Source organism: Phasianus colchicus, chromosome 14, assembly GCF_987193195.1.
Source record: "Phasianus colchicus chromosome 14, bPhaCol1.hap1.1, whole genome shotgun sequence".
Lineage (NCBI taxonomy): Eukaryota > Metazoa > Chordata > Aves > Galliformes > Phasianidae > Phasianus > Phasianus colchicus.
Window position 1 is genome coordinate 4,922,509 of NC_143449.1, and position 14,863 is coordinate 4,937,371.

The following is a 14,863-nucleotide window of genomic DNA, read 5'->3' on the forward strand; positions in this document are numbered from 1 at the left end:
CAAGCCTAACACCATCCTTTCTGTAATGTGATAGTACACACAGATTCAATTTGCAGCTAATTCAAACAACTAAGATTAAAGAAAAGAACAATCAGTTTAATTTGTCCTCTTTTTAAATGCAAAACAATTCCTAGTTCCTTCTGTGGATAAACAGTGATGGATATCATCTACCTGGACTTCTGCAAAGCCTCTGACAAGGCACCTCACCACTTCCTTCTCTCTAAATTGGAGAGGTGTGGGTTTGAAGGATGGACTGTTTGATGGATCAGGAATTAGCTGGGTGGTTGCAGCCAAAGGGTTGTGATCAATGGTTCTGTGTCAGGGTGGAGGCCGGTCACAAGCGGCGTCCCTCAGGGGTTGGTGCACCCTCAGCGAGTTTGCAGATGATACCAAGCAGAGTGGTGCAGTCCATGCATTGGAAGGAAGGGAAGCCATCCAGAGGGACCTGAATAGGCTGGAGAAATGGGCCTATGAAAACCTAATGAGGTTCAATAAGGCCAAGTGCAAGGTCAAGTGCTTATACAGACTGGGCAAAGAACCCCTTGAGAGCAGCCCTGTGGAGAAGGACTTGAGGGTTCTGGTGGATGAGAAGCTGGACATGAGCCAGCAGTGTGAGCCTGGAGCTCGGAATGCCAACTGTGTTCTGGGCTGCACTAAAAAAGGGGTGGCCAGCAGGGAGAGGGAGGTGATTGTCCCCCTCTAGTCAGCTCTTGTGAGGCCCCATCTGCAGTGCTGTGTCCAGGCCTGGAGACCCCAGTACAAGAAAGGCACAGAGCTTTTGGAGTGGGTCCAGAGGAGGACCACTAAAATGATCAGAGGGCTGGAGCACCTCTCCTATGAGGAAAGGTTGAGGGAACTGGAATTGTTTAGCATAGAGAAGGCTCTGGGGAGACCTCATCGTGGCCTTCCAATACTTAAAGGGAGTGTATAAACAGGAGGAGGAACAGCTGTTTACGAGGGTGGATAGTGATAGGACAAAGGGGAATGGTTTTAAACTGAGACAGGGGAGGTTTAGAATAGATACGAGGAGGAATTTTTTCACACAGAGGGTGGTGACACACTGGAACAGGTTGCCCAAGGAGGTTGTGGATGCCCCATCCCTGGAGGCATTCAAGGCCAGGCTGGATGTGGCTCTGGGCAGCCTGGTCTGGTGGCTGGTGATCCCACCTGTGGCAGGGGTGTTGAAACTAGATGATCACTGTGGTCCTTTTCAACCCAGGCCATACTATGATTCTATGAAGTACAGAAATATCAGCAGAGTAAGGAGTCACTTAGCATTTGTGTTTGTACTATGGGAAGGTTTCCACAGCACTAGACTAAATGAGATACTGAGTGGATAGTGATCAAATGGGAAATGAAGGAACAATTTGAAATAGAGAAATGGCTTAAAACAAGACTGATGTAAGAATTCAGACAGTACTGAAGTCCTCAAGTCAGATGTCATCCAAGTGTTCTGCTTGTTGGCACATCCTCCTCCTTCTATAGCAGTTGGCCCTATAAGATTCAGAAGCACCCCCAAATGCAGTGAATGCTCAGGAAGGAGCCAGCAGAGCAAGGCATGGCTTTGAAATGTGTGTAGATACAGTAGCCAAGCCAAAGATCTTACCTCTATGTGAATCAGTTGTCCCACTCCCCCCTCCTCTCCATCCATCTCCTGGCTCTGTGTCCCTGGTCTGGAGCTTATCTGGTGAGCTGACTCAGAACATCAAACTGGCAGACCATTGTTCACTTTATCATCCTAGATTAATATCCGACAGCTTGCTGAGCTAAATCAGCCCACTGAGGGATAAGAGAAGAGAAGCAACGTGGGCAGGGTAAGGGAGGAGATAAAGAGCTCAGCCTGTCTGGGGCTGTCCTTCTGAGAAGCCACAGTCTTTGTCCCCAGACGAGAGCAAGGGAAGGTGACACATATTAGGTAACAAGGGAGGTAGACAGGAAGCTATACTTTGCATTAGAGAAGTGGACTTCGGGGAATATCTATTATAATATTCTGAAGCCTTTAGTTGTGCTGCTACATCATCAGTCTTTCTCACAAGGTGCAGTGCAACACATAACTCATGAAGATCCTCACTGCATTGGTATTCAGGCTTGTGGACATGCACAAAAGCCATTTCCTCCCCTCCACTCTTGCTCACACCTCCACGGGGTGCCTCCTGCCCAGCTCAGCTGCCAGAGCTCCACACAGGCTGCAGTGCCTGTGTAGGGCGCTGGGCTGGAGGCTGCTCCATGCTCAGACATCAGATCCTCAAGTAGCTGCGAATTTTCTCTGCTCCTGGGAAACCAACAGTCACCCTAATTCACACTAATTAAAGGCTGTGTTTCAGTTTTTGTACCTGTACACTTCGCAATCAAAACAAGGTTCTCTAAGTGTAGAGCTGAGAAGTTAATTTCCTGATTTAAATAAACCTCAGCTGTGCAGGCTGACTGTGAGCAACACGCTGGCAAATTGCTGGGAGCTGGCCTCAGCTGACCCCTGCAGTTTCTTATAGACTTTCATGAAATATAGCCTTTATCAAATCTAAAATTCAGATTCCCCGACTTAAACCAATTAATGAATAAGAGACTTAAAAAATGTTCAACTCAAGGAGTCTAGAATCCTTATTGACACGTCTTTAACTTGGAATGTTCATTAATTTTATTGAAGGAAGGCAAATGTGAGCTGTGAAGCATTATTTATTCTTGAGAACGAGACAAATATGTTGATCGTTCCTGAGCTAATCAAAGAAGCATTAAAAATTCACTCCACATTCTTCATTTTAATTATCTAAGTCAACAATGAGTTCTTTTAAATGTATTTTATAATATGTTTCTCCTTATGTGATACGAAAAGGGGAAATGAAAGCTAAATATTTTATAATTTGTAATGATAAGGGAAGATATTAATGTTAATTCAACATGTTTCAGGAAATTCGTTCTTGGAAATTCACATAAAAAATACAAAAACATATGTAAGCAAAAGTGGTCCAATAATATGAAAACACTTTCATTTTACTTTTTATCACATACGATGGAGAGTCTTCCGTTACTGACTCTCTAAACCCTTCCGTATCACATTCATAACTTTGCTATCCATTTTTTAATAAGTGGATTTCCATAAAGATTAGAAATTAATCTAACCCAACTTTCACCCAATATGCTTGACTGCTGGAGGCAGCAAAAATCACCTATCTAGGCCTAATAAAGAAAGTTTTTTCAATTTAAATATACATCGCATTTAATAAGCTTGTATGATAATTTCAACAATGTTCCTGAGCTTTTTAAATTACATTCCCACTGTGTCCTGGAGACAACTCTGTTCCAGCTTTCATTTTCAGCATCTGACTTTATTAATAATTTTTTTTTACACCATAAAGAATTTTAAAATGTTCAAGTTCTGTAAGTTTCTAAGGCATTTGAGCTATTTTTTTCCAGTGAAACCTAATGGAAAGCTGTCCCCATCAGTTACCTGGCAGAGTGCAGTAGAGGGATTTGATGTGGATACCAAGTTTTACTAGTTTACAAACCTATAATAAAAACTATATTATTTTTTATGGCAGAGCTTATCTAATTTCCCCCATTTAAATAAACTCCTTTGGCAATCTGGGTGTTACAACTGCATCTCGGTTGGGCTCCTCCTACAGTGTTACAATCTGCCACTGGGGTGTGAATGTTTTTCACATTCCTAGCCAATCCCAGCTATGCCACTACGCTGCTCAGCCAAGGACAACTTTTCTATAGAGGCATCACAGAAGTGGGCATGCAGGGGTACCTGATCTTCAAGCTCAAGTCAAAAATCGGATGGACTTGGAAGCAGCTGCAGAACAAAAGCCAGCTTTTGTGAACGTGCTTCCTCCAGCAAACAGGAACGAGGTGCCTATGTGCAAGAGGCAGCAAGGTCATGGTCCCAAGCCATTACTGATAACTTTTTATGAAATTTGGTGTCATGAAAAAAAAAAACAACTATCAGGACAGATCATCACTGAAATGACTGACAACTGTTTTAATAAAGAAACAAATAAACACATAAATGAAATTAATGGAAATTTACTGAAGACAGCGATGCAAAGGAATTCACATGATAATCTACAGTCCATCCCTGTTTGAAATGCAAGTTCCCAGCAACAGAGAACCTACAAACAGCACTGAGTAACCGATCCCTACCATCCCCGAATTTCTGTAGCTGCCAAATGTTTTTTTCAGCCTAAATTTCTCTTTCTTGCTGCAATGCTCCTCATCCCTTTCCCCACGGATCACATAGCTACACACCTGACAATATCCCAGCAATATGTGGATTTGAGCTTCTCATTTTAATTGTGTGAATAAATTCAAAGCAACACTTCCTTTTTAATTATATGACTACTTTAAAACGATTGCATTGAGTTGATTCTCACCCATACCTCCAAAAACATTTCCACAGATGTTTCCAAAGATTCTGCTCTTGCCCAAACATAGTGGTGCATCCCAATAAAAGGCACAAAGATTCAGACTGATCTCACCCAACTTGAGATATCTGCATCTGAGATAGTTTTCTACCACAAACCTGGATCCACTTCAAAGCAGCAAAAATTTATCTTGCCAGTAGTTTTATTAACACATTAACACACAATGATCAAATATTTCTACCAAAGGCAAAACTTCTCCAAACGATGTTTCATTTTAAACCTTTTCCCTGTAATCTTTATGCAGCAAACCTTTTGCCATGTTGCTCCACAGATATCCAACTACCTTTCTTATCTTCTTGCCACAGCCCAGAACACACAAAATTAAACCACTGGAACGAAAATAACCGGACCTCGACATTTGTTGTTCACGATGTTTCACCATCAATCCACTGATGGTTTTAATTGCTTGCTGAAAATAATCCTACTATCATCTCACTGAACCTATTCTAATGCATTAAGTACTCCATAAATAGCACTTCTGACTTCCAGCACGGACGTTGCCATTAATGCTATTGTGTATCTCGAAATATATGAATGCAATTTCATTAAAAAAAAAAACCACCACCACCATGATACTGTAATGTAACTTCTGATAATACTACACCTATTTAGACGGCATCTTTTTCACACTGAGGAGCCTCCTATTCCTTCAAAATTTGCTTCTCTAAAAAAGTAATCGGTGAGCAAATAGAAAGGTCCCAGAGGCAGATTCTGCAGAAGCAGAGGGGAATGACAGAGAAATTTTCCCTTTCTTGGATCTTTTATCACACTTTTCTTTTCAGCTTTATTTTTCATGTGATGAAGGATATTCTTTTCCTGATCCAAATCCAATTTGTATATATAAAAAACCTCGCCCTTTATCGATTTCACTATGGCTCAAAATGGTATTTTTACAGTGCAAAAATTTAATCAATACAATCTTATGAATCTGGACTGGTAATGGTAAACACACTCACTGATATTTCATTTCAGGGAGCCAATGCTCTGCAAATTGATACCACTGAAAAGAATTACTCATTTGCCACTGGGTATATCTCTGTTTACCCAGCCATAGTATTGGTGAAGCAGAATACGATTATGCTGTGCTGACACACAAGGGACTCTAGCTGCAGACCCTGTCTCTTTCTTAGAGATGATACACGTTGGCAGGTCAGATAAGGCCTTTGTGGGAAATGCTTAAAATAAATGAAGTGCAACCTAACAGCAAGGAAGATGACACTGACACAAAGGTGAGGAGAACCACAATAGTCTGACCAGCGCTGTTTTTTTAATACCCCGTTTCCCACGTAAATGCTTTCTTGTCAAATCTGCTCCTGTTTTACAATTTGTCTCCGCTATTTGATTTCCACTTGTACTTCTCATAAAGCAGTGAAATTACAGTCGTCACTGGAGAATCACAGTCTGACTAATAAGCTCCAAAATCCTTCCCAATATACTGAGAACCACAAAAGGAAATGCCTTGCAATGTCTGCCTCATTTGATATTTTATGTGATCAGGAGACTAGTAAGAAAAAAGCAGTTCAGAATAATCTATCCCGAGTCAAAATGGCTGAGATGAAGGCTATGAAAGCTTTGCCTTTATGTCCACTTACAGAGTGAAAATGCAATACCCAGTTCCTTGGGCTGAAAAGCAGTCGTATAGGAAAATGGGAAACCTAAAGACTAAGTGACAGACCACGAGAAACAGTATGGGCAGGAGGCAATACATGCTAATGATGAGAAGCACAGAGAGCACCCAAATGGTTTAGCAGACAGAAAGGTAACAGGCAAAGAATTGGCTCTGCTGGTACTTTTAATAATGCTGCCTCACAGGCACAGCCTGAACTAATACAGCATCAAAAGAAAATAAAGATTTGGAAACAGCTGTTTGCAGCAAAGGTTCACAAGATTGCCTGAGTGGATCAGGGTACGTCTTTATACAAGCACTAAATCTTTCATGATACACAGAAGTATTATTATTAACACCAAATAGGGCTCTGCTCGGAACATAAAGTTTTCACAATTATTTAATCAGTAAATTTGATTAGTAATATTAAGTAAAGAAATAATGAATTTTTTAAGCACCGCAAAGAGCAGACACCATCTGTAATTCAGGGATGTAGAAGCTGACCTCTGGCAAGTGAGTCTACTCACAAAACCTTCAGTAATGAAGATATGTATTTTACTTATCACATCTCCAAAGGGCTCAGAACGCTGGAAAGTTGGGCATGGATTCTGGGTCTCAAAACTATCAGAGGATATATTCCCTCTGCATTTTCACTCTGTAAGTGGACATGAAGGCAAAGCTTTCATAGCCTTCATCTCAGCCATTTTGACTCGGGACAGATTATTCTGAACTGCTTTTTCTTACTAGTCTCCCAGTCACATAAATATTGAGATTCACTTGTGTAAAGGCAGTGGCAGCCCAAAAGTGGCATAGATGCACTTGTTGACCGAGTTGGGCGTGGAGCTGACCCTGAGAAGGAATGGGGGAGACAGTGGGGCACATTCAAAAGGACATACATCCATTTTTACAATTCTTTTTTTTCAGTGAAGAACAACACGACAGGAACATTGGATCAACTAAATTACTGGGAACATTGTGTTCCCAAGAAAAAATGTTTTTAGCACAGTAAAGACAGTAAAGAGGAGAAATTAAATACCATTACCAGCTTCTGAGCAGCACCTCAGTGTCACAATCAAAAATAAAATTAGCTGAAGAGGTTGGAATTGCTTCCTCTCTTTTTAGCACAAATAAAGAGTTTCCTGGGGAAACTGAAGAGCCAAGCATAATGAGCTCTTCCACTGGAACCAGGAGCACAGCCCCAAGCTGCACAAGTCATGCAGCATTCGATGGCTTACTACAAACCCCGCTTGCACAGACTAGGAGCAGACATTTCTGTGTTCAGTGCCGTGTTTGTGAAGATCAGCACACTGCAGCTCTCAGCAAATAAACCATAACCTTCTCTGTGTCAGCAGCACTAATAGAAATAGCAACATGCGTCTGGCTGCTGCTGCTCTGCTTTGTTGCTGCTAATGCAAAGACGCAGCTCCTGGCTTGCACTTTTCTGGTACCGGTGAGAAGCAGCACCTTGTGCACACAGCCCTGCCTTTTCAGTGTGAGCTGCTGCCACACTCCTCAGCACCCAGGCACAACTGCTTTCCAGATTTTAAGAAGCATCCTTTATTACTCTGTGCTCCCCCTCCCTTCTACGCTGCATGTAATTTTCCACTCACTCATCATTTCTCCCTGGTTTTGCCCATGCTGGCACAGCCTTGCTGAGCAGTGCAGTTGTCCTCCGGCCGTGCTGCTGGGCACAGCCTGCTCGGAGGGAAGCTGGCCCTACACAGCTGCCTCTCCCTGGGCACAGCTGGTGGGGCACAGCCCGGCTGTTTGGTAGCGAGGTGGATGGGCATGATGTGGGACTGAAAATAAAAAGTTGTCATGTGAACCATCCGCTTTCTGCAGCACATCAGAAAATGATTTCGGAGCACAAGGTCGCAGATACCATTTTAATAATCTGCTCATAAAATGGCCAAGGCTTCCTAAATTAAAGAGCACGCTGCTGCTACAGTACACAAGGAATTTTTACTCTATCACCCCTAACATTAGCTTGCATAATTTCAGTAAGTCAAATTTTATTTTAAAAGCATTACTGAAGCCTAAACAGTTAAGCAGAAGTCTCTGCTTAAAGAAGGCAGAGACCACGATTTCCTTAAAGGTCTACATATATTATCCCTGCAACAATCTACACAATCAAAAACCTTAAAAATGCAATATGCAGGAGAAAAGAAAGTTTCCATGATTTCAACTTTTATCAGTAGCAATTTCCTATTTTCAGAAGTAACTTGAACTTAATAGAAAGAGTCTGCTGCATAAGTGTATTGAAATGATAGCTATTTTTGTAGAACTCTTACCATGACAATAAAAAATATTTTAAATAGCTGCTTTTCAGGGACCTGTGTGACACATTTTGCATAATAAATTTCAGAGGGACAAAACCTCTAGCTATCCTAGTGGTTTTTTGTACTCTTGCTCTCATCTGTGCTTTTTCAGCTGCAAGGAAGGGAAGCTGCCTCCTGCTATGAGCTCCCTTCTTTAAATGCTGCTGGCATGGGTAACTTGCTGGATATCACTACTGAACTTGCCTTTGCAAATTAAAACTTGAAGGCCTGCGTGTCTTTATTGCCCTTTTGTCCATCTCAGCTCTTCTATTCTTCCTCCATTAGAGCACCAGCAGGAGCTTCCCACAACTTCCCTGCTTTACAGAGACCTCTTTTATAAAAGGGTTCCCACAGAGTACGATCCTTTCATATTCAGAGTCTCCATCTTGATATTTTCTTGCATAATGAGTGTTCACATAAGTCCTTTCCATATGATATCCTGTCAGTTTTTTGTACCATGTTTAACTACAATGTAAATCTTTCTACCAGATCACCTACCATATAGTTGATAGGGATGAGATGCATAAAGGGATGTGGGCACCTAACTACCACTTCAAATGTGTAAATTTAAAATTTAGGTTATAAAACCCTTTGCTCAGCTTGCCTAAATCTGGATATACTTAAACCATTTTGGCACTTGACATGCTCTTAGAATCCCACTTATTTGCCAGGTTCTGCTACCAGGTAATACCCAACCAAGGTCATACAGCTCTGTTTCAGTCTCTGTGATCTCACAGTTCGCAAGGTCCATACACAATTGTTGACTATGGATCCTAATTAGCATTACCCTTAAAACAGATCTGCTGGATTAGGCCTAGAACAAACACATTGAGGTGGATATTTCCTGCACACAATGGACTCCTTATACAGATGCTATGTTAAGCATGCAGAGGAAAATCTCAGTCAGCTATGTGGAACGGAGGAGGGACAGAACAATACTGCAATTGCCACAAGCAATTCACATGTCTTGGTCCTGGATAAGGGAAGAGCTCCTGGGACAGGAGAATCCAGATTTGGGGCTGTGGGAAATAAGTAATATGGTCTGTGGACAGTAACAGGATTTACAAACCTGACTTAATTAAATTAGGTTTTCATTTGAATAGGGGATATTTCTAGTAACTGCTGTATAGCTGCAGACAACAATAGATTAAGGATCTTAATTTTCAGGAAAGAAAAAGAAAGGAAAAAGACATTATTTTTGGCATGTCTACAAAATAAGCAGCACTCGGTTGAATCATAGAATCACCAAGGTTGGAAAAGACCCACAGGATCACCTCGTCCAACCATCCACCGATCGCCAAAACATCCCAACTTTCTCCACTGTATCTCCCATATCCTTGACTTACCCAATTTCTTAAATCAGTACATGACTACATCAGGTATTCCTGCTTCATGTGGGACTGATTTCAACATGCACGACAATTAATTTTTACTGGAGTGCTTCTTCATTGCTTTAAATTTCTCATGTTTTAAATTCTCCAGTAAAACATATTAGCCGTTCCAATCTTTAACTACTGAGCTTTTAATAGAAATCTTGCTCACCAGATATCTTCTTGCAAACTCTTGCAACTCTACGGGAGATTCAAGTCAAATGAATCACACATCTTTTTTTTTCTATTCGATGAAATATACAGTAGTAAAAAGAGTCTTTCTACAATGTCAGACAATGTACAGCATGGGAAACTTCAATCATCCTTTTAATTAGCAGAGCAGTAATAATCAAAGCTCCTCACAAATTAAAGAGAGCGGACAGTTAGATGAAATTAAGTAAGTCCATCATTTCTTCAGAGCAAAACAATGAAGAATACTTACAGTGTTAATTAAAAGATTCTTGAGATTTCTCTAAAATAGGGAGTAAAATGCCAACATGGAAAATAACAGTCTGCAGAAAACGTACAGTGGATTATATCACATGCGGATACGAACACTTCAAGGCTATTTTCACTTCTGTGAGTTGTTTGTAGCGAATATCCTTGTCCTTGGCAAATCAGAATGACTGACACCCATAATTTGCAATTTCCTAAACCTGAAGAGTTTTCTGATTGCAATGAAATGGTTTTCCCTAATTATTTTTTTCAAGTTGCAGTATTTGATGTTTAATTTTGAAATCAATTTGAGATGTCTTGAACTATATTAATACACTGTATTATGCCTTCATTTCTTTTTGAAGCACTTTACTTTAAAAAATGCATACTTCTAATGATTTTTAAATTACTCTACTCTGCACATATCAATTTACAACAATTACAACATTTTGCATTTTTCAAAGCACTTCAGTTTTAAAGAGGTTTTATGCTTTGCAAGATACTGAGGAAAGAGGCTGCTGATCCATTTTTACCCTTTGTAAAATTACCACCAATCTTGCTAGAGAGCTTAGCCAAAAATAGATATGCTAAATATATACCATCTACATATAATCATTTTAGGATGAATGTTTTTGTGACTAAGAACTGCCAGTATTCTTTTCCCAATCATAATTAGGTTGCTTCAGTGGTATAAATGGATTCAGTGGAAGTATGACAAATGTCCTGGAGTAAGGAGGACAAAAACTGGCCTACTTTGGCTGAACAAAGTCTAGAGAAATGAAGGATGGAATACAGGATAGAATGTCAGAGGCATCAGCTCTGTCACAGAATTCAGGCTATAATTTCTTATATTACACCTCGTCACAATAAATTAATGACACAGGGCTAGATTGTCACCTGGAACACACTGGCTTTGCACAGTGGCACCACTGCAGTTATGCTAGTTGATGCTAGCTAAGGATCTGCTCCCCTCAACAACTCTGCCATCCACTTTGTTGTTTTACCCCCTTAATCTCTAGGCTCCACATTATACATCCGAGAACAGAGGATGAGCTTTTCTCTCCAGTTTGTTGATGCTGCACCTTCAATTTACAAGTTTCCCTTCTGCCTGTCAACGAGTAGTTAGTATTCACAAGTTTGATTTTGTCTTTTTGAAACACACTGCCTATTTGCCTCAAAGCAAAATGACTCATTAACATCAAGGAATCACAGACATTAAGTAGAAATTTGACTCTACTGATGTACTACCAGGCTTACAACACTATCAGTGACACCTCTAACACAGACGGATATGACAGTCCACATGACTGTTTGGCCATCCACCATGTTGCAGAGCCTCATATCCCTTGCGTAAGAGCACCTGGGAAGGTGAAGTGGGTCAGGAGGAGATACAGCTGCAGCTCTGAGCAAAGACCTGCTGCCATTCCTCCCTACATCTTACACGACCGCCTACTGCCTAGCGGAGAAAGGGCAGGAAATCCTCTGTATCACGCGCTGTGATTGGCTGACACCTCAGTTTGAGCTGGCTGAAGGCTGTCATCCTGCTGGACTGATGCTCTGAGCACCCCAACGCTGCCTTTGGAGGTGCAGGGGCAGGTCTCTGTGCTCTGCAGGGGTTTCCCAGCTCATACAGGCCAGGCATGTTGCAAATTCTGCATGAATATGCCAGCATAGGACTTGTTATGTGTTTCCATAGGATGAATGAACTAGGAATAAGCTAAAAATATGTGAGGAAAGTGATAAATTAGATACAGAGGAATCAACTTGCTTGTTGATGGTGAGGAAAGCACCCTATCTTGATAACGTAGTGGACAGCAGGGACACAGAGAAGTATTTTCCCAACTGGTGTATGAAGGTAAAAGTGACTTTTCTTCCAGAAATTCAACAAAGTAGCTTTGAAGGTGAGAAAAACATGAGAACTTTGATCCTAGCACAGAACACAAAAGCTCCACTGCAGTTATTCATTAGCTTTTTGTTCCTTTAGTATCTAATTGCCCCATGTAGCTGACACAATGGAACCACTGGAGTTTAACATCTCTTTTCAAGCTACAGTAGCTTCAGGCTAGAACAGAATTAGTTTGTGTACCTTTTGAGGAAAAAAAATAACTAATAAATTACTGGCAACATTCCTAATTATTTGCTTAATCAATGGAAGTCTTATTTTAGCACATAATAGAAGACATAAAAAAAATGCAAGTTGAAAGCCAGTAAAAATCAATGCTTATCAGAGCAGGTACCCTATCTAACAGAAACCACATGTGCTAATTTTGGAGTATGGAATGAGTGTGGGGTCTGTGTAACAAATATTCACAATTATCAACACACTGATATTTTGTTGCTGAAAAAGTTATAATGGTGTCTCAGCCTAACGATTATAATCATGAACTTTAAATAAATGAAATTTAAACTGTTCCATGTGTTCTTCTGAATGATGATTTCTAAGAAAAATTGGTGACATGGACCACTGGGTGTATTCCACAGCATTCAGCAAATCTGTCACTTGGATCTCCTCTGTACTAGGATGCATTACTCATCATCTGAGAATCTAGTTTTGTGAGCTTCAGAGGAAAAAAAAAATGGCAGTACCTACTTTAGTAATGATATGCTCCATTACAGAGTAAAATATCCTGAGTGCTCTCGATTCAAGAAAACGAAATGTAAATGTACAAAGCACATAAAAAACCCATTTCAACTCTTAATCAAATTCAGCAGGATTAAACTCTGATAGTCTTCTAAGAAAGAAAAGAGTTTCTGTTCCAGCATGGGAGAACAGATGACCATTTCTGTTAAAATATTTTTTGACAGCAATTTCCTGCTTGTGAGTCACTGAATTTACACTATGATATCCTCCCAGTCTCTCTCAGGATTGTATATTTCCTCATTGCATGATCCTGATAAGCACTGGACACCTCAGGAGAGAATCCTGCTTAACTCCAGTCCAAGCTGGGAACCACTTGCACTCTTGCAGGCCTACCATTCTCACTGTTGGGCAGCCAGCATCCTTGCTGCAAAGGAAAAGCCATTTTTATCCTCGTTGGCACAAAACCAGTTGTTGCCAAACCCACTGGCATATTTACCAAGAAACTGCATGCAATGTCACAGCACCCCGGCTCCTCTCTGACTTATTTTTCAAAGCAACACTAACACAGCAATAGAAACTACTTTCCTTCACAAGCCAAACAGGATGCACAAGCTTTTAACAGGCTTAATTGTAAAAGGACAATCAGCAAACCTGTAGAGCAGTCAGAACCCGTCCACTGTGGCTCACAGCTGCAGAGCCCCACATCCAGGAGGAAGGTCCCGTGCCCTGAGCACTGCTCCTGGCAGATGGGCAGTGATGTTTCGCAGTTCACGCCGCCCCAGCCTGCAGAGCAGTGGCACTCCCCTTGGACGCACACACCGTGACCGGAGCACATCGGATCCAGGCAGTCCTCTGGAAAGCAGGGAATACACAACTTAAGAGAACCAAACGTACACCTTTATGGTGGTTTCCCAGAGGCATCCAGCAACAGAGATTCAGATTAATTGCACGTATTAACTGCAGGTATGTTGACTGAAATGATGGTAGCTAATACACAAGAAAAAACTGCCTATGCTAACATCTGTGCAAAAGGATAAGCTAAAAAAGGAAAAAAAATCAAGTGCATAGACTCATGGAGAACATGATTCTACTCATCACAGATACTGTTTTATTTTAAAAATGTTCATCTGTTATCTAAGTCAAGGAAGTACGGATTTCAGCAGCAGAGCTGGGAAAGAACTGGAGCAATTAAATGTTATTTTTACAATTTTGCACTGTGTTTTCCTTCTGGTATTTGTGTTCTATGTTTTATTTACATTTGGGAAAAGACAGATTTATCGTTTCATGCTCCTGAGGAAATCTCTCTCTTCAGCTGGGAATCTGGTAGGAAAAAAAAGGTCATCCACTAGCTCTAAATTGTGAATCTCTCAACACACACTGTGAAGAAATCTCATATTCTCATAAAAAGTATGTGCTGGGCAATTGAAGATAATGAACAGATTCATAAAAGTCGTAACATATTGATGAACGATTTGCAAACAGACAAAGAGCTAAATTTGTTCTCAATTTGGATTAAACCATTCTTAGTGAAAAATTCAGGAGCTCTGTAGAAGAATTTAAATCAGCTGGTTAGTCCCACATAATCAGCATATTCTTTCATCAAGATCCAGCATTTCTTTAACAAGACAGACACGAAGCAGAACACAGCCTGCCGTCTCTGGAGGCCACAATGAGACTACAGAGCTAGAGAGGAATTTGTGGGGTGTTTGAGCATGCAAAACAATTAGCCTATTCATATTAGATCGTGCTTCATACCAACGTTGTTAAAAAAGGCACTTTGGAAGTTCTTCTATGCATTTTTCAAGTATTAGCCCAAATACAGTTTTAATAGTTAAATAGTACACTTAACAAATAGTATTCTGTGTTACAAGAATGAAGAGATGTTCTCTGTTCCAGTAGTAGTAGTAAACACTTTTCTTTGAGATTAAGAGCATCCAGTTTACAGCATCTTTTGACCTACAAATTAAGAAGCAATGCTTTGTATCTTTGTGCTGCTGTGCCACAAGCTCAAGATATTAAGCCAGCTTTTATTTTGTATCTTTTTTAGCCTTCCAGGCTTGTGCGCAGTGCAGTGTAATTCTGAAAAAGAGAAATCAGTATTTCTGAACAGAGTACCTAGGTTGCTCTGAAAG

General features: G+C 40.7%; 1 protein-coding gene across 2 annotated transcripts in view; it reads right to left on the reverse strand.

The window, feature by feature from the left end:
• Positions 1–14,863, reverse strand: part of TENM1 (teneurin transmembrane protein 1) — a 322,708-nt gene that overhangs the window by 98,627 nt on the left and 209,218 nt on the right. For both annotated transcript variants that reach the window (XM_090150010.1, XM_031602762.2), the window contains exon 11: positions 13,383–13,583. In XM_090150010.1, the coding sequence (XP_090006136.1) occupies positions 13,383–13,583 (201 nt within the window). The remainder of the gene's footprint in view (positions 1–13,382; positions 13,584–14,863) is intronic.